General features: G+C 43.9%; 1 protein-coding gene across 1 annotated transcript in view; it reads left to right on the forward strand.

Moving 5' to 3' along the window:
- Nucleotides 1-19,320, forward strand: part of ALDH2 (aldehyde dehydrogenase 2 family member) — a 71,374-nt gene extending 52,054 nt beyond the window's left edge. The window contains exons 11-13 of the mRNA XM_073626285.1: nucleotides 1,729-1,886; nucleotides 4,376-4,490; nucleotides 18,858-19,320. Coding sequence (XP_073482386.1) covers nucleotides 1,729-1,886; nucleotides 4,376-4,490; nucleotides 18,858-18,890 — 306 coding nt within the window. The 3' untranslated portion in view covers nucleotides 18,891-19,320. The remainder of the gene's footprint in view (nucleotides 1-1,728; nucleotides 1,887-4,375; nucleotides 4,491-18,857) is intronic.
- Nucleotides 19,321-25,090: the final 5,770 nt, after the last annotated feature.

Raw genomic sequence — 25,090 nt, forward strand, 5'->3', positions numbered from 1 at the left:
CTCACGGATCTCACTTACTGAACGACATAGTATGGATATCGCACCACTTTCTCAAACTCAGTCTTTCTAAAACTGAGCTTGTTGTATTTCCTCCTCCCCGATCCCCCCCCCCCCCCAACGACTTTACCATTAAGATCAACAGCACAACCATTGGTCCCTCCACACAGGGTGCTGGGTGTAATCCTTGACTCTGACCTCTCCTTCATCCCCTACATCCAATCACTGGCTAAATCCTGCCACCTTAACCTCCACAACATCTTTAGAATTCGATCCTTCCTGACTAATAACTCCGCAAAGCAACTTATTCTCTCCTTGATTTCCCGCCTTGACTACTGCAACTCTCTCCTGAATGGTCTACCCTTATGCAGGCTATTCCCCCCCTTCAGTCTATTATTACATACAGCCTGGCAACAATCTAGGAGGACGGAGCACCCCCAGACCCTCGTGTTGTTACTGTGGGAACTGCAGCCCATACAAGCTAACCTGCTTACCTATAATTATCTGATGTGATATACATTTGGGAGGCCTCTGCTCCTTGTTTGCTGCCCATCCGACCTCCTTTCAGATATATATCTTTACCTTTGATCGCTGTCAGCGATGCATTGATTAAATTCACTATTGTGAGCATTTTTCTTTTCTTCATATCCATTTGAACCTCTAGCTCCTGAAGAAGCGTTCTTTGTCAACGTGAAACATGTAGAGCAATTAGAGACTACACCACCTTGGAACACCAGACCTGCAGTACTTTCTTAAACTCAACTTTACAGGGGAAGTGTACCCTTTCTTCTACCCGTAATTACTGGTTATACTGTCTATACATGGCTATAGAGCATTATCTAGGAGACTGCAGGATAGGATTCATTATGGTGTATCTAACTGAGTTGTATGCCTATATCAGATTTGTTTTTAAACTTTCATGTCTATTCTCTGTGTTTTTGTATGCTATTAATAAAAATTAAATCTTTTATACTTTTTGTAGTCTATTATGGTTGTGCCCTCAAAGTCCCACTATTTAGCCCCCTGATGCCTTCTATATATTGTCGGGGACGTTGGCACAAATAATATCTAAAGTACCTACAGAGTCACCCTGTATACTAGGTACTTCGACACTAGGATCTCTCTTTTGCTATTATGAATGCTGCTACTAGACTAATACACCTCACTAACTGATCCGTGACTGCTGCCAATCCCTTCACTGGCTTCCCCTACCCCACATTATAAAATTCAAAATGCTAATCACAACATACAAGGCCATGCACAACATCATCCCCAGCTACTTCGCCAAACTCATTTGCAGATATTGCCCTAATCATCCCCTCTGCTTCTCCCAGAACCTCCTGCTCTCTAGCTCCCTTGTTTCCTCCTCTCATGCTTGCCTTCAGGACTTCTCCAGAGCCTCTCCCATGCTCAAACTCCCTGTCCACCTTTAGGAGATCCCTGAAAACTCACTTATTCAGGGAAGCCTATCCCACACCCACCTAACTGTTCCTGAGCCACCCCCATCAAATCATTCCCTGCATCGATTACCTTTTGTACCACCCCCTCCCCTTTAGAATGTAAGCTCTATGAGCAGGGCACTCCTGTTCCTTCTGTATTGAACTGTACTGTAATTGTGCTGTCCCCCCCTCTACATTGTAAACTGTTGGCGCTATATAAATCGTGAATAATAATATAATAATAATGCTATGTGACATGTTTTCCCTGAAATATTTTTTTTTTTTTTTTTAGATTTTTGGCCCAGTAATGCAGATCCTAAAATTCAAGAACATTGAGGATGTTATTGAGCGGGCCAACGGTTCGGAGTATGGTCTAGCTGCAGCAGTGTTCACAAAGGACATTGACAAAGCAAACTATGTATCTCAATCTTTGCGGGCTGGAACTGTGTGGTAAGGCTGCCCACTGATTTACTGCTGTGACTTTTGCAACTCAGGTTGGAGTTACTAATGGTCCTGGAAAGCTTAACCCCTTCATGCTGACGTAACACATGTATGCGGCTTCACGGAAGTGGGTTTTTTATTTGTTTGGGGTTTTTTTTTTTTTACTATTTTGGACCAGTTCTCCTTTGATTAAAAAAAAAAAAAAAATTCAGGAGATATCCGTTACAATTTACCATCAGAGTCCAATTTGTCCTGAAAAAAAACAAGGTATAATCCACCTAGGTACCCTAAGTAGTTGTGACGATCTGTACAGTTTTTTTACGAAGTCATGTCAAACTTGCAAAATTGTGCTTGGGCATTTAGACTTTTGACCCAAAGGCATGAAGGGGTTAAAGTGATTGTAAAAGTTCAAGTCTTAATAACCACCATGTTATACTTACCCAATGGTTTTGCACAGAGCAGCCCCAATTCTTCTCTTCTTGGGTCCCCCGCCAGTGCTCCAGGTCCAACAGACCTTTAGGGTAATAGTCAGACTCACAGGCTGACCAGTGTTCATTTTTAATTTTCTGATAGATGTTGGTAAGATGACTTTTAATATGGTCAAATGCACACTAGAGATTTGAGGACCTTTTATGGACCTATAAAATTTGGCTATTTGAGTATATGTACAGTATATCCTTCAAATAACTACCTGTTCATTACTCTTGTTTGAGATTTTTATATATGGGATTAACTGATGGCAACTTTAACACACAGAAAAGAGTGCTGGCTGGCATTGAGCCTCATAGCACAATATTCTGTGCTGTCCTATTGAAGGCTATGGATTTTAAATTTTGGCCAACTTTGTGGACTTGCTATGAATTGAGGAAAAATCTGTGTTGCTACCAGTGGATCCCGTAGAAAGTCTCTTGCCTGAGGAGGTTGCCCAGATTCAAATAGTGAATAAAATGTAATACCTGGGAATAAATCTTTCTAGCGATCCCAAGCAATATATTATGGATAATGTCCCGCTCCTAGTTAAATTTCGGGGAAAAATTAAAATATGGAAACTGCTTCCACTATCTGTAGCGGGCCGATGTAATCTAATTAAAATGCTATGGATGCCGAAGCTTCTGTACGCACTGCATAACTCCCCAGTGTGGGTGTATAAAAAGTGGTCCCAAAAGATAGCTGTTTTTAGAGCATTGATTTGGAGAGGTGGCAATTACAAAGATAGGAAGGAGGAGTAGCATTTCCACACCCTTTGAGTTACTTTCTGGCATCAGAACTCCAGCATATGGGAGGGTGTAATATGCTGGAAGAAGATTTGGGGAGGGAGATGCTGCTACAAAACACCCGGCATAGATCAATGGTGGAAGCCATGGAGTCAGGCTCCTTCCCTTCTGGGTTCCCCACTCTAAGTTTGGTGAGAATATGTGACACAGCGAAGGCTCTATTGGGGTATAGGGGATTCAGAGTATACCCCCTTGTGGGAAAATAGCAATCTGGGGGAAGCCCAGAAGATGGGGACAATCAAGGAATGGGAAAGGTGTGGAATAAATTTCATTAGCCAGCTATACAAAGATGGTATTTTGCAATCTTTCCAGGAACTGCAAGAACAATATGCAATACCAAGCAAATCTATCTTTAGGTATCTACAGATCAGGCATGCCCTGGGAGAACAGTTTAGAGGGAGGATATTGGAATGGTGCAAGATCCCTATGATCCAGAAAATTATCAATGCAAAAATTTTGACAGGTCTAATATTGAGAGTATACCCTTATATACACAAGGGGAGTCTGGGAGGGACAGAAGCTTAACCATGTAGGAGGAAGTGGGTTTTGGAGGTGCCTGAAGCTGTTTTGTTACTGGAGGGAGGTACTGGGAATTATAGACCAGGTATTGGGAGTTCCCCCAAACCTGGATGTCAAGCTGTGTGTCCTAGGCCTGGTAGAGAGGGAAATCCAGGAAACGCTCAAGTTGCAATTTTGATAATTTCGATAATTGTGAAAAAAAGCATTACATGTTAGACAAGGTGGTGTAAAGAAATATAAGATTTGGAAACTCAGGTGGGATATAAGAGGCACCAATATTTACAGAGGGTAAAAGAATAAGGAAGACAGGATGTGACCTAATGAAATGGGAGAGTAGTGTAAAAGAGAGTGAAAGGTGTTGGATCCGAGAAACTTGTACCTCCATAGGTTTACTATTTTTACTCCTGACTGGGGAAAAGTTTCAATAAAGTTTAAAAAAACAGTCTCCGCACATTGCAACACTCAGATAATCTCCCCCTCATCCGTCTCCCTAACCATGAAATATTTATCACTTGTATCCTCTAAACATAGAGCCAAGTAAGGTTAAGGGTTCACAGTTCTGGGGCTTGCCTAGTCAAAAATACATGGCAATTTAATCTTCTAAATATCTATCCTCCCTGGATCCCTTTTAACTAAATTTCCTACTCTGCAAATTAATCAATAGTCCTATGATTTTTGTTTTGTTTTTTTTGTTTGTTTTTTTAGGGTCAACTGCTATGATGTCTTTGGAGCACAAGCACCTTTTGGAGGGTACAAAGCTTCTGGAGTTGGGAGAGAACTGGGAGAATATGGATTGGAGGCATACACAGAAGTGAAGAATGTAAGTGCACTACAGACCTTTTTCTTTCTCATTTCTCCACTCACTTGGAAAAAGTTCTTTATTGCATTCAATATTCCTTCATTCCTGTCTTAAATGGTCCACTGGCATAAGAACCTATGCAGTGTCATCAACACCACTTTGTAAGGGTGTGCTGGTCTTTCATTTTTCTATATTTCCATAGGATTGATTGAAATTTGATCACAGTGGCTGGATTTGGTGAGAATCTAATATCTATGGGTTGCCTGTAGACATTGACAGCTGAGGCTTAGGGGGCTTAACCCCTTCCATTTAAATAAATTGGGTCATAATAAAATGTATATCCAGGTGCATTGATGTGTTATGCCACACATTGAAATGAAATCCGAAGCATCCAAAAATGTGTTTTATGTGGATTTTAATGGGAAAACTCTTTGGCAAAAGTGCGTATGTATATTTGGGGTGTTAGCTCAATGGGGATCACCTTCCCTGGGGATAAAGGGTAGTCCAAATGGCAGATTTTCTTAAATCTGACTTATAGCCAGTTTTTATTTTTAAAAGGTTGCGTGAAAATAAACAAAACAGAAAATCCTTGGCATCCAGGCACTGACTAAACAGTTCATGGTCCTAACTCACAGGTGAAGGGCTTCTCCCAGTCACCCACAAAACAGATAATGCAAACCTTTTTCTGTCTCTCACAAAGCAGACATCACATCAATGGCCCTCTGTCAGGTATGGCTTCCTGAGTCCCAGGACAAGAGCAATTATTTGCCCCAGTCCTACTTTATACCCCCTGTTGAGGGACTGCAAAATCTGGTCCGGAACCAACCCTGGTAAGGTGGCTGGTAAAACCCAGACCATAACCAGATGGTGGGTGTGTGGATAGATCTCTATCCTTGAAAATGTATTCATACCCCTTGAACTTTTGCACAATTTGTCATGTTACAGCTAAAAATGTAAATGTATTTTATTAGGATTTTGTGATGGACCAACACAAAGTGGCACATAATTGTGGAGTGGAAGGAAAATCATAAATGTTTTTTGCAAATATCTGAAAAGTGTGGGGTGTTTTTGTATTCAGCCCCCCGAGTCAATACTTTGTAGAACCACCTTTTAGCTGCGATTACAGCTGCAAGTCTTTTTGGGTATGTCTCTACCAGCTTTGCACACCTAGAGTGACATTTTTGCCTATTCTTTGCAAAATAGTTAAAGCTCTGTCAGATCGGATGGAGATCGTCTGAACAGCAATTTTCAAGTCTTGCCACAGATTCTCAATTGGATTTAGGTCTGGACTTTTACTGGGCCATTCTAATACATGAATATGCTTTGATCTAAACCATTCCATTGTAGTTCTGGCTCTGTTTAGGGTTGTTGTCCTGCTGGAGGGTGAAGCGCCTCCCCAGTCTCAAGTATTTTGCAGACTAACAAGTTTTCTTCTTAGATTGCCCTGTATTTGGCTTCATCCATCTTCCCATCAACTCTGACAGCTTCCCTGTCCCTGCTGAAGAAAAGCATCCCTACTACATCCCACCACCATATTTCACGGTGGGGATGTTGTGTTCAGGGTGATGTGCAGTGTTAGTTTTCCACCACACATGGCCTTTTGCTTTTAGGCCAAAAAATTCAATTTGGTCTCATCTGACCAGAGCACCTTCTTCCACATGTTTGCTGTGTCCTCCACATGGCTTCTCGCAAACTGGACTTCTTAAGGCTTTCTTTCAACAATGGCTTTCTTGCCACTCTTCCATAAAAAAACTGATTTGAGGAGTGCACAACTAATAGTTGTCATGTGGACACATTCTCCCACCTGAGCTGTGGATCTCTGCAGCTCCTCCAGGGTTACCATGGGCCTCTTGACTGCTTCTCTGATTAATGCTCTCCTTGTCCAGCCTGTAAGTTTAGGTGGATGGCCATGTCTTGGTAGGTTTGCAGTTTGTGCCATACTCTTTCCATTTTCAGATGAATTGAACAATGCTCGGTAAGATGTTCAAAGCATGGAATATTATTATTATTTTTTTTTTCTTATAACCTAACCCTGCTTTAAACTTCTCCACGACGTTATCTCTTACCTGTCTGGTGTGTTCCTTGGGCTTCATGATGCAGTTTGTTCATGAACATTCTCTAACAAACCTCTGAGGGCTTCACAGAACAGCTGTATTTATACTGGGATTCAATTCCACACAAGTGGACTCTATTTACTAAGTGAGTGACTTCTGAAAGTGGTTCCACTAGATTTTAGTTGGGGGTATCAGCGTAAAGGGGGCTGAATACTAATGCATGCCACACTTTTCAGATATTTATTTGTAAAAAATTTGGAAAATCCTTTATCATTTTCCTTCCACTTCACAATTTTATGGGCCACTTTGTTGGTCTACCACATAAAATCCCAATAAAATAAATTTACTCTTTTGGTTGTAACATGACAAAATGTGGAAAACTTCAAGGGGTATGAATACTTTTTCAGGTGTGTGTGTGTGTGTGTGTGTGTGTGTGTTAGAAAATATATATATCTCACATCACACACGTACAGTTGTGCTCATAAGTTTACATACCCTGGCAGAATTTTATGATTTCTTGGCCATTTTTTCACTCATGGATAGTGTTTGGTTGAAGCCATTTATTATCAATAAACTGTTTACACTTTTTTTTTTTAAACCATGATCACAACAAACTACCCAAATTACCCTGATCAAAAGTTTACATACCCTGGTGATTTTGGCCTGTTAACATGCACACAAGTTGACACAAAGGGGTTTGAATGGCTATTAAGGCCGGATTTACACTGGTGCAACACGACAACCGTCCTACTTTGAATCCGACTTTGCCCTGCAACTTGAAGACGACATACGTCCGACTTTCATTGATCAGGGATCCAACTTGGATCCCCGCCAATACCAGGCACTGTGTTTGGTATGAATCTTGAGGGGGAACTCCACGCCAAATTTTAAGTTAAAAACTGGCATGGGATCCTCCTCCAAGAGCATACCAGACCCTTCGGTCTGATATGGATTTTAAGGGGATCCCCCTACGCTGAGAAAATAGCGTGGGGGGCCCCCCAAAATCCATACCAGACCCTTATCCGAGCACGCAGCCCGGCTGGTCAGGAAAAGGGGTGGGGACAAGCGAGCGCCCCCCCCCCCCTCCTGAACCGTACCAGGCCGCATGCTCTCAACATGGGGGGGGGGGTGGGTGCTTTTGGGGCAGGGGGAGCCCCCCTACCCCAAAGCATCTTGTCCCCATGTTGAGGACAAGGGCCTCTTCCCGACAACCCTGGCCGTTGGTTGTGGGGGGCTTATCGGAATCCGGGAGCCCCCTTTAATAAGGGGGCCTCCAGATCCTGCCCCCCCACCCTATGAGTATGGGATACATTGTACCCCTACTCATTCACCTGGGGAAAAATGTGTCAAAAGAAACACACTGGACAGGTCTTTAAAGTAATATTATTAGGCAGCTCCGGGGTTCTTCTGACTTGGGGGGGTCTCTTCCGACTTCTCCGGGCTCTCCGGCCTCTTCTCCCAGTCTTCGGTTCTTCTTCCGCTCTCCGGTGTCTTCTGCCGGGCTCCCCTGCTATCTTCTGCTCTCTTGCCCGCTCTTTTGCTAGCCTTGGCCCGGGCCTTCTCCGTCGTCTTCTTCCAATGTTGGCACAACTCTCTCTCCCGCTGTAATGCCGCGTGCGTGGTGCGCAGCGACTTATATAGGCATGGGGCGTGGTGACCCCGCCCCTTATGTCACCATCCCATAATGCTCTGGGCCGTTACATCATAAGGGGCAGGGTCACCGGGTGACATCACCATGCCTATATAAGTCGTCGCACAAGGCATTACAGCGGGAGAGAGCATCATGTAAACATCGGAAGAAGACCAGAGGAAAGAAGACGACAGAAGACCGGGCCAACACTGGCAGAAGAGGCCGGAGAGTGCAGAGAAGTTGGAAGAGACCCCCCCCCCAAGTCGGAAGAAGACCCCCGGAGCTGCCTAATAAATTACTTTCTAGTCTAGTGTGTTTTTCTTTTATTGACCCTTTTTCTCCAAGCGTCTTCCAGGACAGCCCATGAGACCTTGGGCTTCTCCTACCAGGACAGGAAACACGTTACCCCCACCAGATAAAAGGGCGGTCCTCCAGGCCCATGTCAGTTATTTGTGTTTCCTCCGGACGGGGGTTAACATGTTCCTGGAACCTGGTCCCTAGGTCTCATGAGCAGGGGCTCTATAGGGCTATTTGGGGCATTTCACTAACCTCTCCTCTGCCAGAAGCAGCACTCCGCTGGAGAGGTTGGCTGTGCTGCGGTCTCCTGTGTCTGTGCCTGGAGAGGGCCAGGACCGGCATGGTGTCAGCTCCCATAGCGCTTTTCTTATGAAAGCAGCGGTATCCTCTCCTCACAGGCAGCGTGGCTAGTTGTGTGAGGAGAAGCAGGAAGCTGCGGTGCTCAAGTAGGGGGCGGGACTTCTGCGCTCCAAGCTGGCCCACAGGAAGTGCTGAGAGCAGGTCACTTCCGGGGCATATGACGTCCTCACCGGGCACCGGAGACACTGGTTCCAGTCTCCTTAAACGGTGCGAACAGGAGACACTGGCCGCTGGTGTCTTCTGGTAAAAGCAGCCAGGCTGTGGAAAGCCAGAAAGGGGCAGGATGGATCAAACTGCAGTTCCTACACAGGCAATCGATGCGCCCAACACCAGCACCTCATGGGTAAGCCTGAAGTGTTCTGTCACTCTCTCTTGCTTTCCCTGTTAGTGTTCCCTCCCCCTCCCCTCTCTGTAGTAGTGGGTTAAGGGTACACATTTCCTCCCTCCTGCACTTGCTGGTTCGGAGTGGCGGGGTGGCTGTGAGTCTCATTATGGGTCACTTATCTTTTTGTCTTACAGACCAAGACAAGACTCAAGCGCAGCCACCTAAAAAGAAATGTGCGGTGTGCGCAGACAAATTGATCGCCTCGTGGAGCAAAGCAGTTTGTCGCAGCTTTATAGATGGCCTTGTAAAAGCGACCCGGTTGCTTTTTGTCAGAAAATGCTAACCTCTGTTAGGGACGAGCTTGCGTCCACCTTTAGTTCCTTTAGAACGCTTATTGACAAGCTCCAGACCCCAGCAGAGGGTCCGTCCACACAGAGAGCTTCAGTCAGCACTCCGCAGCAGGCTGGGGTCAGATCTACCCGTTCTTCCCCTGAAGAATCGGGGTCCGATCTAGAGCCCAGGGATAGAGAATCCACTCGAGGCTCGAGATTTATCTGTAGAAGATGTGGATGACTTGTTAAAGGCTATCTATACCACCCTCGAATTGAAAGAGGAGGAGGTTCAGTTATCCAAACACGATCTTATGTATAAGGGATTGCGTAAGAAAAACCTAGAGTTTTTCCAGTCCATAGTTCATTGGTTGATACTATTAAACTGGAATGGGATAACCCGGAGAGAAAACCATTCTTCAGTACCTTTTAAAAAGAAGGTTCCCTTTTGATGAGGACACTGCACAGCCGTGGAATAAAAAAACGAAGCTGGACGCACCTCCTTCCAAAGGTTTCAAAAAATTCGGACCTAACGTTCGATGATATGGGCACGCTTAAGGATCCGATGGACAAGAGGGGGGATATCCTTCTCCACAGAGCCTGGGACGGTGGGGAACCTGAAACCAGCTCTGGCCTCCACTTGTGTCGCCTGAAATCTGGAGGTTTGGTTGACTCAGATTCAGTCACACCTGTGAGCGGGTACCTCGAGAGAGCAGATTTTGAAGTCTTTTCCTCTCCTCTTTCAGGCTGTAGGTTTGGCGGATTCTTCCGCAGAGTCTGTAAGAATGTCGGCCAGGACTTCGGCTTTAGTGAACTCCGCCAGGAGAAGCCTCTGGCTTAAAACCTGGTCAGGGGACCCAGCCTCCAAATTACGCCTTTTGTGGGCTTCCCTTAACAAGCGATCATTTGTTTGGCCCAGGACTGCAGGAGGCACTGGAACGCACAGGTGATAAGAAAAAGGCGTTTCCAGAGAAAAAGAGAATCCCGCCAGCCAGAGAAAAATTTTCGTGGCCAGGGCAGGCAACAGAGTCCTAGAGAAAAGGACAGAAGGCCGAAAACACTGGACTGGGCACAGAGGCAAAGGGGGCGTGCTGTTTAACCCTCCAACAGCCCGCCAAGCCACAGTGACTTGTGTTCCCCAGTAGGAGGAAGATTGAGGGCCTTCATCCCACAGTGGGCAGCAGTCACTTCGAGTCCCTTCATCCTGGACCTAGTAACCAATGGGTACAGGCTGGAGATCTTATCAGCTATCCGGGCAGACACCTGTCCCTCAACCCAGGAAGAGGATCCCGTCTCTACAGACTGCACTCACACTGTCATTTGGTGTATGACAGCTTAAGCCTTGATGACTCACTGCCCTTGGCCTGTGAGTCCACCAGTACTGGTAAGAGTACCTCACCTTCTTCTTTGTTTGGGATTTCCATTGGGAAGAACACTATTTCATCTCTGGTCCATCATCTGTGTTTGAATATCACATGAGGAACTATGGGTCTGTCACTTTATATTAGTTTATGAACTTTTTTCTTTTCTTGATATCACATCATTTGAGCTATATTTGGGTTTTTTTGTTAGCACTGTTTCACTTTGCACATTGCATATATTATCTACTCCACTTTATTGATTAATTGGTTGCAGCCAAGCTTGATTGCATTCACACTCACTTATATAAGGCGGTTGTATATTATAAGATGTCATTAAGATGAGATATGCGCACACACATTCATTATAGATGTGTCACATTGGCATAGGAGGTACACCTTTTACTTTGTTTGAGATATCTGTGAGTGTAATTGTTTGCACAGTGTGAATACCTATTTGATATATTGTCACCTTTAGAATCTGGGGCGACATCCCTAGGTTGCTTACATTTAAATTATACATTATTAGCGCCAGGGCCGTTTTTAAGGCAGGGCAAAAGGGGCAGCTGCCCTGGGCCCTGTCATTGTTGTGGGGCCCAAAGGAGCTGCCTCATACTTGGCAACTGTCCTGGTTTAAATTCCCTTGTTCCTTGAAGTTTTAGTCCTGTGCTGTGTCCCAATATCTCAGTGTGAAGTGTTGCTACTAATGATGCCCAGCTCTGCCCTATTGTGTTGTGCGGATGACTCACCTGCAGACCCTGTGTTTATGTAAATAACCGGCATTAATATGTAAATAGTGGTGGCATTCATATGTATATCATGCCCCCCCAGGTCAAATCCACCATCACTTCTGCTGAATACTGCCCACTGGGGAGGTAAAGGGGCATGTTTGAAAGTCCTGCCTACAAATGTGGTCATTAAGCTTAACATCTGCTTGTTCTGCAAAGGCAAGCAAATTGGTGGTGGTGGGGGGGGGGGGGGTAGTATTGTGGGGTGTGCAGAGGTAGGCAGAGAAGGAATTACAGTTTGGGTGCACAGGTGAGCAAGGAGGGGTTGCATGGAGGTAAGGAAGGTGGGTCCAAAGATGAGCAGAGGAGGCAGGTAGAGTTAAAGTGGTGGAGGGTTGAAATGGAGAGGATGTGGGAGGTTTGGGGTGCCGAGGTTAGCAGGGGTTTTAGGATGCAAAGGTGTACTGACAGGGTGGATAAAGATGTAGGTCACGTGTAGGGCAGCCCATTCATTTCAATGGGCTGCTCTATGCGCTAGAAATGCGGAAGAAAGTCTCTAACCCTTTTTCAAAATCACACGGTGCCGAGGCACATGTCAGCAGATGTGTGAGGATGTCATTAACAATTAATGGCATTGCTGTGTATCTGCTAAAGGGCAGCATGTTTATTTGGTGTCAAAAAAACGATTTTGCATGCGTTCCTGACACACAAATGTGAACGCAGGCTAAATGTCTCAGTTACATTGGTCAGTGTAAATCTCTTCATTACATTGGTGCTTGGTGTAGCATCCTTTCATTCACACTAGTGGCCAGTGTGAATGTTCCCCTTACATTGGTGGTCAGTGTAAGTCCCTTCTTACATTGGTGGTTACTGTGAATGCTTCTATTACATTAGTGGTCAGTGTAAACCCCTATTACATTGGCGGCCAGTGTTGAAACTCCTCTTTTTTTTTTTTTTTTTTTTTTTTTTTTTTTTTTTGCAAATATCTTTTTTGGAAACGCCTCTTTATATTAGTAGTCGGTAAAAAAATCAGCATTGCCATTGATCACACCCTCCCCTTCCCCCAGCACTGCCACTGATCCCAGGAGTTCTAGGATCCCTAGGAGTTTTCTGTCTATTGATGGGTCCGCTTACCTCCTCAGTTCATGGTGTGCAGGCAGTGAGGAGATGATGTGCTGTAACCTCTAGCAACCAATCAGTGAGCAGTATTACTGTACAGTAATCCCTTGCAACCAATCAACAAGCAGAAATCATATGCTGCAACCTCTAGCAACTAATCAGTGAGCCATAATGTGTGCTGTAACCCCTAGCAACCAGTCAGTAAGTGGTAATGATATACTGTAACCTCTGGCAACCAATCGCTGCCTTATCTGATACAGTAAACTGATTTTGAGTCTAGCTGCTATTTATTGTATGTCTCAGAGCAGGTGGAGAGTGAAATTGCATGGGGGCAGGGGGGCTAGTGGGGGCCCCGAGAAAAATTTTGCCCAGGGCCCAATCAATAGTAAAGACGGCCCTGATTAGCGCTACACTTTATTTTGTTAATTACCTTTGCACAATTTGTCTGATTGTAGCGTTGGCTGCTCTTTTTCTTTTTATGCGATTGGCACAGTATTTTTTCTTTATTACAGGCTGAAGTTTGTTCACCAACCATCAGAACGATTGTTGGTCACCTTTCCTCCACGAGATCGAGAGAAAGCGGGGGCTCTGGATCTCCAGATCGGAGACTTATTGGATCAAAAAGTCCTGATTCCTGTTCCACAGTCAGAGCAGGGCAAGGGATTCTATTCCCATGTATTTGTGGTCAAAAAGCCGTCGGGAAAGTTTCGACTTATCCTGAATCTCCGGACTTTAAACAAGTCCATCGGATACAGACATTTCCGGATGGAGACTGTTTTTACTATCAAAAACTTACTATATCCAAACTGCTTTATGGCCACGTTGGACTTAAGGGTTGCCTATCTTCACATCCCTATCCATCCAGCCTTCCAAAAGTTTTTGAGATTGGCAGTGAAGACTAGTATGGGGACCCGACATTTTCAATTTCAAGCCCTCCCTTTCGGTCTTTCCTCAGCCCCACGCATCTTTACGAAAGTGTTGGGGGAAGTGCTAGCTCCACTGAGGTTAAGGGCGATAACCGTTATCCCTTACTTGGACGACCTCCTGATAGTGGCAAAATCATACCAGAGGCTGTTGGAGGATCTCCAGGCTGTACAGGACTTCTTACAGTCCCTAGGCTGGTTGATAAACAAAGAAAAATCGTCCTTGATCCCAGCCCAGAAAGTAACTTATCTGGGTTACGATTTTTGCTCAGTGAACCAAAGTTTTTCTTCCTCAGGAGAAGATTACCAAAGTATTCCAGACTATGTCAGCATTGCAGACCAACCAGTTGGTCTCTCTGAGACAGGTGTCGAGGGCAGTGGGTCTTATGACCTCATGTTTTCCCGCAGTTCCATGGGCGAAACTCCGTCAGCATCCGTTACAAATGTTTCTATTAAACGGGGACGTAAGGTCCCTGGAGTCAAGGATCCGGCTTCCCGCCAGGATAAAAAGAAGCCTGTGGTGGTGAACTGGCCAGCACCTAACAGGAGGTCTCCCATGGTCCTTTCCCATATCCTGAAAAATTACCACGGATGCGAGTTCCTGGGGATGGGGGCCCACCTCAGCAATGCAGTAGCACAGGGAGAGTGGTCCTCAAAGGAGGCAAGGCCCTCATCCAATCAAAGAGAACTGCTTGCAGTCTTTTCAGATAGCAGATCAGGGGTCACAACCTCCAAATTCTGTCAGACAATATCGCGACAGTCGCGTACATCAACAAGCAGGGAAGCACGAGAAGCCAGATGCTTCAGTCCATTGCCCAGGAGATCCTTTCATGGGCAGAGGGGAATCTAGCTTCAATTTCGACTGTACACCTGAAGGGGACAAACAATTGCCTGGCAGATTATCTCAGCCGTCGCAGGCTAGACCGAGACAACTGGTCCCTTCATCCCGAAGTCTTTGCAGACCTCACCAGGAGATGGGGTTATCCCGTAGCGGATTTGTTCGCAAACCGAAACAACCGCAAGACTGAGAGATTCTTTTCCATGAACCAGGCCTTGGGGATCGATGCTCTGGCAAACCCGTGGCCTCCAGGCCTATGTTATGCCTTCCCGCCAATCAGACTGATCCCAGAAGTCCTCCGGAAGTTCCTGCTAGAGGAGACTGATCTCATTCTAATCGCCCCATTTTGGCCCAAGAGGCCATGGTTTTCCCTGCTACAGTCTCTGGTTTCGGAGCCTCCGCAGAGTCTTCTGAAAAGAGAAGACTTATTATTGCAGGGTCCAGTATCGCACCCTCAGGTGGTTTCCTTAAACTTGACGGCCTGGTATCTGAAGAAAAGATACTGAGCACCCAGGGGTTCTCTGACAAGGTAAGACTCTCGTTAATTGTAGGAAGCCGATTACTAGAGCCATATATTCCAAAGTTTGGAAAAGGTTTAACTCATGGTTATCTGAAAACGAAAGATTAACTCATGATATTCCGTCTATTTTGGAATTTTTCCAAGAGGGTGTCGACAGGTCTTTCAGTTAGTACCTTAAAGGTACAGGCGGCAGCTATTAGTGTGTTCCTCCAGTTTTCTCTCCTGGAAAAATCCCACTGTAGCCAGATTTTTCAAATCTATCTCTAGGGCCAGACCAGTAGTGGTGAGAAGTTGCCCAACTTGGGATCTGTCCCTAGTACTTCAAACTCTAGTAGAATTTCCGTTTGAGCCTCTGGGAAGTATTTCGGTTAAGTTACTTACATTAAAGACTGTGTTCCTTTTTATAGCTGTTAGGTCAGCTCGTAGGGTAAGTGAGTTGCAGGCCCTATCAGTAAGGGAGCCCTTCCTCACAATTTTTGAGGATCAAGTTGTTTTACAAACCGATCCAGGTTTTTTGCCCAAGGTGGCAAATACATTCCACCGATCTCAGGACATTGTACTGCCAACCTTTTGTAGTTCGCCACAGGGCGACCTAGAAAGAAAATTTAGTTTTCTAGATGTAAGAAGGATTCTCTTAGTCTATCTTGAGGTCACCAAGACCTTTTGGAAAACTGATGCCTTATTTGTCGTCTTTTCTGGAGTTCACAAGGGGAATAGTGCATCTAAAGCCACATTGGCTAGATGGATAAAGCAAGCCATCTCCGAAGCTTACAAAATTAGGGAGGTTCCTACACCTTTTGTTACTGCGCACTCAACTAGAGCCTTGTCTACGTCTTGGGCTGAGAGGGCTGGTGCCTCACCGGATTAAATTTGCTGGGCTGCCACATGGTCCAGTTACTCGACCTTCATTAAACATCACCTGGATCTCCTATCAGCTCAGGAGCAGGCATTTGGTCAAAAAGGTCCTTCAGGCAGTTGTCCCTCCCTAGACTGGTAAGTTCTGGCTCATCGTCTCATGGGCTGTCCTGGAAGACGCTTGGAGAAAAGCTGAGTTAGACTTACCGGTAACTCCTTTTCTGAGAGTCTTCCAGGACAGCCGGATTCCCACCCGGTTTTGTCTGAAGTTATGTGTATTTTGCATGTTTTGAAGGGTCCTACGGTTCTTGAGAAGACTTACATGGGCCTGGAGGACCGCCCTTTTATCTGGTGGGGGTAACGTGTTTCCTGTCCTGGTAGGAGGAGCCCAAGGTCTCATGGGCTGTCCTGGAAGACTCTCAGAAAAGGAGTTACCGGTAAGTCTAACTCAGCATTTTATTTTTTTCCCAGGTGAATGGGTAGGGGTACAATGTACCCCATACTCATTCACATAGGGTGGGGGGCCAGGATCTGGGGGGGGCCCCCTTATTAAAGGGGGCTCCGGGATTCCGATAAGCCCCCTGCCCGCAGCCCCTGACAACCAACGGCCAGGGATGTCGGGAATAGGCCCTTGTCCTCATCAACATGGGGACAAGGTGCTTTGGGGTGGTGGGGCCGCAGGGCGCCCCCTTGCTCCAAAGCACCCACCCCCCCATCTTGAGGGCATGCGGCCTGGTACAGTTCAGGAGAGGGGGTGCTTGCTCGTCCCCAACCCTCTTCCTGAATGGCTGGGCTGCGTGCTCGAAAAAGGGTCTGGTATGGATTTTTTTTTTGGGGGGGGGGACACCCCCGCTGTATTTTTTTTTTTTTTTTGTCTTGGGGTTCCCCTTAAAATGCATATCAGACCGAAGGGCCTGGTATGCTCTTGGAGGGGGAACCCATGCTGTTTTTTTTTTATTTAAAATTTGGCGCAGAGTTCCCCCTCAAGATCATCAGAGCACAAGTCTCATGCCAAAGTCTGATCATGCAAGACGGCGATCTGACTTTGATCCGACTTCAATGATAGTCAATGGGCTGAAGTAGGATCAAAGTAGTACAGGGAGCATTTTCAAAGTCGAATCGACTTGTGTCGGACCAGTTAAGACGGCTCCCATAGGGAAACGTAGATTTTCACATGTCATGCGTCATGAGCTCCCAATGTCAGCATTTGTTGCACCAGTGTAAACCCGGCCTAAAGGTAACCACCCTCACCTGTAATCTGTTTGTAATTAGTGTGTGTGTGTGTGTGTGTGTGTGTGTGTGTGTGTGTGTGTGTGTGTGTGTGTGTGTATAAAAGGTCTGTCATGAGTTTCTGGACTCCTGAAAGACCCTTGCATCTTTCATCCAGTGCTGCACTGACGTTCCTAGATTGAGTCATGGGGAAAGCAAAGGAATTTTCAAAGGATCTGTGGGAAAAGGTAGTTGAACTGTATAAAACAGGAAAAGGATATAAAAAGATATCCAAGGAATTGAGCATGCCAATCAGCAGTGTTCAAACTCTAATCAAGAAGTGGAAAATGAGCAGTTCTGTTGAAACCAAACCACAGTCAGGTAGACCAACTAAAATTTTAGTCACAACTGCCAGAAAAATTTTTCAGGATGCAAAGAAAAACCCACAAATAACTTCAGGTGAAATACAGGACCCTCTGAAAACATGTGGTGTGGCTGTTTCAAGATGTACAATAAGAAGGCACTTGAAGAAAGATGGGCTGCATGGTTGAGTCGCCAGAAGAAAGCCATTACTATGCAAATGTCACAAGGTATCCCACTTACAATACGCCAAACGGCACAGACAAGCCTCAAACCTTCTGGCACAAAGTCATTTGGAGTGATGAGACCAAAATTTAGCTTTTTGCCTATAAACGCTACATTTGGAGAGGTGTCAACAAGGCCCATGTTAAAAGGTACACCATTGAAACACAGAGGTGGATCCCTGATGTTTTGGGGCTGTGTGAGCTACAAAGGCACAGTAAATTTGATCAAAATTGATGGCAAGATGAATGCAGTATGTTATCAAAAAATACTGGAGGAACATTTTGAATTCAACCAGGAAGCTGCGCATGGGACGTTCTTGGACATTCCAACATGACAATGATCCAAAACACAAGGCCAAGTCGACCTGTCATTGGCTACAGCAGAATAAAGTGAAGGTTCTGGAGTGGCCATCTCAGTCTCCTGACCTCAATATCATTGTGACACTCTGGGGAGATCTCAAACTTGTAGTTCATGCAAGACAGCCCAATAATTTATGGGAACTGAAGGCCTTTTGCCAAGAGCAATGGGCAGCTTCACCATCTGAGAAGATAAAGAGCCTCATCCACAAATACCACAAAAGACTTCAAGCTGTCATTGATGTTAAAGGGGGAAATACACAGTATTAACTGGGGTATGTAAACTTTTAATCAGGGTCATTTTGGGTAGTTTCTGTTTCTAATTTTTTGATTTTAAAAGAGTAAACCGTTTATGATAAATGACTTCAGGCAAATACGAACCATGAGTCAAAGGTTGTTATTCATATTCTCTGAAAAATGGCCAAGAAATCATAAATTCTGCCAGGGTATGTAAACATGTATGTATGTGTGCATGTAGAAACTGGTTAGAAAATCTTGCAAATTGCCATTTCCTCTGATAAGCTGATGCTGAGGATGTCGGCTGACCTGAGGGCAATTGTGATGGTCTTTGGCTCTCTCCAGTTTTCACTAATGTCACACCACGCTTTATTCTGGTATTGACAACTGCAGCATTTTTGGTGACCACAGAAATGTATCTGCTTTCTTATCTAGACCTTTCCAGTGTTGGGTGGAGCTGCAAAGATGGGAAAAGCAATGGGCTTGTTGAATATAAATGGTTTACAGTTATCAGATGGCAATAATATATGATCTTAAAGTAATGAATGTTAACTGGCTATGTATTTTGTAGCTTACACTGCTAATTGTTGGACTTCTTTGTCAGCCACACTGTGTAGACTTTACCAACATATAATTTTTTTTTTTTTTTTTTTTACATCTTGCAGGTGACCATTAAAATCCCACAGAAGAATTCGTAATCCAAATAGTAGTTTCCTCCTATATGCACTTCATGTGTTCTGCTTTCAAAATGTGGATTTTATATACAAAGAAATGTAAAGTCAGCAGTTGCCTGTCAATTATTTCTTTCAGTAGGACCAATAGAATTTCTAGTCTAAACCTCTTGTCCCTTAACTAAAAGCTACTTTTTTCTATCTCGTGATGGTTTTGTTTGGCTTTGTTCTGTAATAAAGATTTGCCTTACTGTGAATGTCATAATCTTTGACAAAAAGGTTGAATGGTATCTGTCCAAGTGGAAGAATGAACACTAACGTTTGCCATCCATCTCCATAAGATTGCTATACTAAGGTAGCCGTTTGGTGTATTAAAAAGTGACAAATTAGTCAGTTGTGAACTAAACACTTACAATATATTGTTACAATTACAATAAAAGTCCATTTCATATCTTGAGTTTTGTAATGTCTTAACTTTTATTTCTTACCTTTTTTTGCTATTTTAGCTTTTTTAAATTTCTCTTGTGTGTGCATACGCGCTTTGTACCAGTAACATCCTTATTGGCATTATTTTTTTGCCATTGGCTGAGAGCGCTGATTGGGAGCCGGTTGGCAGACTTTTTTGGCCATGACCCTTCGACAGAAGCCACCTTCAGCTGAATGTCCACCGGTTTCTATTGAACCAGCTGATGGCATCTGCGTGTACTAGGCTTAAGAGCAGAATGCCATTAAAATTATATATATATATATATATATATATATATATTGTGTATGTGTGTGTGTGTATATATATATATATATATATATATATATATATATATATATATATATATATATAATATTTGTTTGTCAGGTCTGTAGTCTGGACATTGAAATTGCTCAACCTAGAGTTAGACATGTAAAGGTAATGAGGATTTTGTATTTGTTTTTGTTTTTTTTGTTTTGTTTTGTTTTTCGCCTTTTTGTAAAATGGCGGCAGTGTGATAACACAACCCTAAATTATTCTACTCCATAGAGGCAGTTGGATTTCACTTTTAACCCTGTGGTGAAAAATAGGTTTTCGGTGTATAACAGAACAAATGCTATACAAAAATTCTCCCCAGCACACTTGCCAACTAGCCATCAAAAAAAAAAAAAAAAATAATTGCCGTCTAAAAGCATGTGTGCTAAAAACAATGGTTTTATTAGCACAACATTTTGCTACTATAAGTGAAAGTCGCACTGCTCTGTGTAGTGTGGTTGTGGAATCTCCCCAAACTCCCTGTTGGGGAGATTCACCCCCTCCTATTTGTCCTGTTTACTGTTATCGTCAAAAGTGAAAATAAGAGAAAATCCCAAATCTTGAGTTGACCCCAGAACAGAAATGCAGACAAAATCTTCCAATGGTGACACTTGTTCTTGTAACAAATGGGGATTCCCTTTACTACTTGTTTTGGCTATGGGACAGGAAGTGAAGGGAAATCTCCCCAACAGGACAAACAAAATACCCCACAGGTTATTATAACCCTCTGTTGCTCTATCCAAAATGGCAAAAAAAAGTGTATTCCCTGTTTTCTGAATACACTGCACCCACACATGCCACAGTCCTTATGGCACAGTGTCCTTAAATAATGTTACCCCAACATTTCCTATTCCTGATGTATTTCCTTTTTGTGAAATACCCGGTGTTCCTGCCCACCCCTCTGCTTTCCTTTTTAAAAACAGACCAATCAGAGCAGTGTGGTCAGTGTTGTGGCTGCACTTAAGAACTCAGCCTGTTCTCCAATAATTAGACTTGTTCTGATATACCCCCCGCACAACCATTCACTTGGAGGACATGTGCTGTTTCCCCTCCCCTAGCTCTCTGAGCTCTTTATGCAACTGAGAACAGATGGTATGATCACTTATTAAAAATATTATTTTTTATCCTCTTTGTGTGTTATTTAAAAAAAAAAAAAAAATGTAAACGGAAATGTTTTTTGTCTTTCATTTCAATTTTTAAATGTAATGAGTGAGGGTTCACATATACAGTACTTTAATTTACAAATGTGACAGTCCCATATAAACCTTAAGGGAAAGTATAATTAAAGACATTTAAACACTCCCTTACATATACTTTTCTGTACAAGGAAAGATTAACTTTGTCTGAGCCTGCTTTTAAAAAGGGATTTCATTAAAACCAACTGTTGCAACAAACTGTATGGTTAGGTCTTTGAAACATACAACCTAATGTTTTCAGTGCAGTAGTTGGGAATATGTAGTGTACAACATGGCATATACAGTACTTTATTCAGAACTATGTAATACATTACACAGCTTGCAGAGTAAAGTTGTCCAAAGAAAGTGCCCCCTGTTGGTGTTGAGGTCTGGTGTGTGTTCTAAGAGCTCCAGTCATTTTTGTGTTTATTAAAAGTCAGCAGCTACAAATCTGTAGCTGCTGACTTTAATACACACACTCCTGTCTCAGGATCCAGCGAAGTGCTCACCCGAACCATTCCTTACCTCAGTCTTCTGTCCCTGGCATCAGCATCTCAACACTGGGCACCCAGCTGTTACAGCTTGTGCCCTCACAGCCAGGGTGCCCACTGCGTCTGAGTTGTGCATTGTGAAAGGCCTTGTAGTCTTTTGGGACCTGTGATGTATCCCAGAAGACTGCAGGAAGGGGGGGAGAGGAGAACTTCCACTTAGATTGCCTAGGCGATCCGAGAGCAAGTGGGAGCTGGTACCTGTCCAAAACCAGGTCGTTACCTGCCCCCCCCCCCCCCCCCCAGGGTTCACTTATGTCATTTCATGAAGGGGAGGAAGCCTTCAAGTGAAACTTTCCCTTTTTGGGTGCATTTCCACTTTAAATGTTAGGCTACAGGGCCACATAACACTGATCAATAACCAAGGCAATCTTGTAACATGAAACTGTAAACGCTTATCTGCCACCTATCTTTGCTTTACTGTCGAAGAATTTCCTTGCAGCGAACACTTCCAGGTGTGCTGGCTGCATTTTCTAGCTCTACGTACTGTGGTTCCTCCCAACAATACCACCCAGGCAGGAATAATTATATTACAAATTCTTCTGCACCCAGGAAGCTAACACTTTGAGCCTACCTAAAAAAGGACTTTACATTGTATCAATAGTTGGTTGTTTCAATAAAGTGTTTTCAGGACTCCCCAGCATGTTCAATGCAGAGAATCTTTAGCAGTGATTGAGATCTGAGAATAAAGTTGGCTACCCATGATACAATTTTCTTGTTCAGTTTCCTTTAGGTGCACCTTCAATTATGTAGTGCAAGGACCTGCCTGATTGCAACTTAAAGGAATTGTACAAGGTGTAGGCAGCTGAACAGCCTTATGCACTGTACAGGCTCGATGGTAATTTTACTGACCGCTCTTATTGATGGTGAGTGATGGCTCACTGCTATACTCCAAATGCAGGGTACTTAAAGCAACTGTTGGCTGGCACCATAGCCAACAGGAGAAAATATGTTGCCAGCACACCTCTGTATCTGTGCAGTAGACAATCTTAAAGTAAACAAAGTCACTTTTCTAGCGCTTAGGTATAAGTAGGATTAGATTTTCTTAATTAAAAGTAACTTAGCAGCTGTTATGTTAATACAATACATGGTGAGCCCTCAAGTTCATCTCCAATAGTCTTTCTGGCAAAGCAGCACTTCTCAATATATAACATATAGAGATAGTTAATAGTAGTTGTAAAATACACCCAGTGAATGTTACTCCAAATGGAAAGGACTCAATTGACAGTTCATATAGGAGATCATCAGATGTATGAGGATTCCACCGACACCACATGATTGCACTCACTGGATTCCTATCAAATAAACACATCTAGGCGTGACCACGCGACTTGCTGCATCTGACAACTGTTCCGATCGCCTCCCGGGAATCACAGCGGACAATCAGATCTTCACGAGTGGTGAGAGAGTATCAGTAAACGGTATACAGTGCCACGTGTTTATACTGAATGCTTAATATATAAGAAACAAGTGCAGCGCTAAAATCCCAAACCACAACTGAAATCGTGAATGGAACAAACAAAAAAAAGAAAAATTTGTTTATCAGTGACTTTAAAGCAACTATAAGTGATTGTGAATCAGCACAATACAAGAACCTGTGGAGCATACACAAATGTCCGTAATGCAATGTGCTATGCTCCACAGAAAATCATGAATGAAACCACAAATAAATCCGTGACTATAAAACACATATGAATATTTGTGAATCAACACAATATAAAACCTGTGAAATATATACAAATGTCTGTAATGCAATGTGCTATGCTCTGCGACCAGAGTCCATAAATAAACATGAAAAAAAAAATCAAACAGAGGAGGTGCTTGAACAAAGGATGTTGACTGAAGACTGGAATATAAGGCAACCACAGGAAACACGTCATAGGCATCTAAGGTTGGGTACTCTTACCGGATCTTGTAGGACATATCTGCCGTATAGCAGTACATCTGTCAGAGCTTATTGAGGTGACCTCCTGTGGAATCCTCCCAGGTGTTATCCCTTGGGTCACAATCACCGATAGGCAGGGTTGCCACAGGTGGAGATTATCAGCTCACTCACACATTCTCCGATTCCGGGGCCAAAACGGTCAAAGGAAACCAATTGCGGATGAAGTCATGGAGAAAAAAAAAAGGGAAAACAGGCTCCACATGGCGTAGGTCAAAAATATAAGGGATTTTATTGGATAAAAAGCCTTTACAAATAAAAGTGATCACAAGTAGTTAAAAATGGTGGCAATGTGGGAAGCTGGAACGCCCTACGCGTTTTGACTGAAAAGCCTTCAACTGCCCCAGTTGAAGGCTTCTTGTATTGTGCTGATTCACAATCACTTATAGTTGCTTTAAAGCAGGGGTCTCGAACTGGTGGCCCTCCAGCTGGGGCGAAACTACAAGTCCCATCATGCCTCTGCCTGTGGGAGTCATGCTTGTAATTGTCAGCCTTGCAATGCCTCATGGGACTTGTAGTTTCGCCACAGCTGGAGGGCCGCCAGTTTGAGACCCCTGCTTTAAAGTCACTGATATAAACAATTTTTTTTTTTTTTTTTGTTCCATTCACGATTTCAGTTGTGGTTTGGGATTTTAGCGCTGCACTTGTTTCTTATATATTTGGTGTAACTTGGTATGTTTGTGTGTCAGCTGTTATTCATTACTTTGACAAATTTTTTTGGGGGTCAGCGCAGCATTCTCTCTTTATCATTATACTGAATGCTAGCTTTTTAACACTTGTTTGTAAGTGTATAGGGAAAATGGGGGGGCTTTCTTTTATGGAATAAAGTTTTCATGGATTCACGCTATGTGAGTGCCGTCAGATTACATACAGGAGAATCTCCTGTTTACTCGGCGGCCTCTGTAATAGGAAGTCCCATCTCCTGGGCTGGCATTGGACAACTGTTCTGTCTATCATAGGAGGCGGGACTTTGTATTAAAGAGGCCGCTAAGTAAAATGGAGATTCTCCTGTATGTAATCTGTCCCGCCCCCTCCCTGTCCCCTCCAAGGCTGCAGATGGGCACTGACCCTTATTTTGCTTCACAGTTCTTTATTTAAAATTTAAGTTTTTTCTGAAACTTCTCCCTTAAAGTGAAGGTGCGTGTTATACATCTGTGCATGTTATATGCCGATAAATACATGCCCAAGCTCGTCCTTAGTCATGATTGGTGCTGGGATTCGTTGGGGGCCACAAAAGATATATATCTCCAAATAATACGCCCCAAGCTCATCCTTCGACTCATCACCACACACAGCCACAAAGGCAAGAGAATTCTTGTTAGGCAATGTATTAGTTCATTTGCATTTCATTTTAATGGTTCAAAGAATGTCAGGCAAAATGGTTGGCCCTCACGCATGTTCACTTCATCAAATCTGGCCCTCTTTCTCAATCAAGGATCTTCAAAGTGCAGTCCTCTGCATGCCACTTCCCTATTCATTCCTATGGAAAAAGCCGCGCTCTTCAGGTCTGCTGGTGTCTGCCAGTATGGCTCCCTATGGAAACAATAAGACCTAGCAATGACATTTTTAGGAAGCAAGGCAGTGAAGCTCCTGATGCTGGATAAGGAATGTTGCTGCAGTGATCAAAGAACAATGTAAAAATGTGCTTTAACCACTTCACCTCCGGAAGGTTTAATCCCCCCCCCCCCCATGACCAAGCCATTTTTTGTAATACGGCACTGCCTAACTGTAACTGACAATTGCGCAGTCGTGTGAAGCTGTACCCAAACAAAATTGATGTC

Source organism: Aquarana catesbeiana, linkage group LG01, assembly GCF_042186555.1.
Source record: "Aquarana catesbeiana isolate 2022-GZ linkage group LG01, ASM4218655v1, whole genome shotgun sequence".
Classification (NCBI taxonomy): Eukaryota; Metazoa; Chordata; class Amphibia; order Anura; family Ranidae; genus Aquarana; species Aquarana catesbeiana.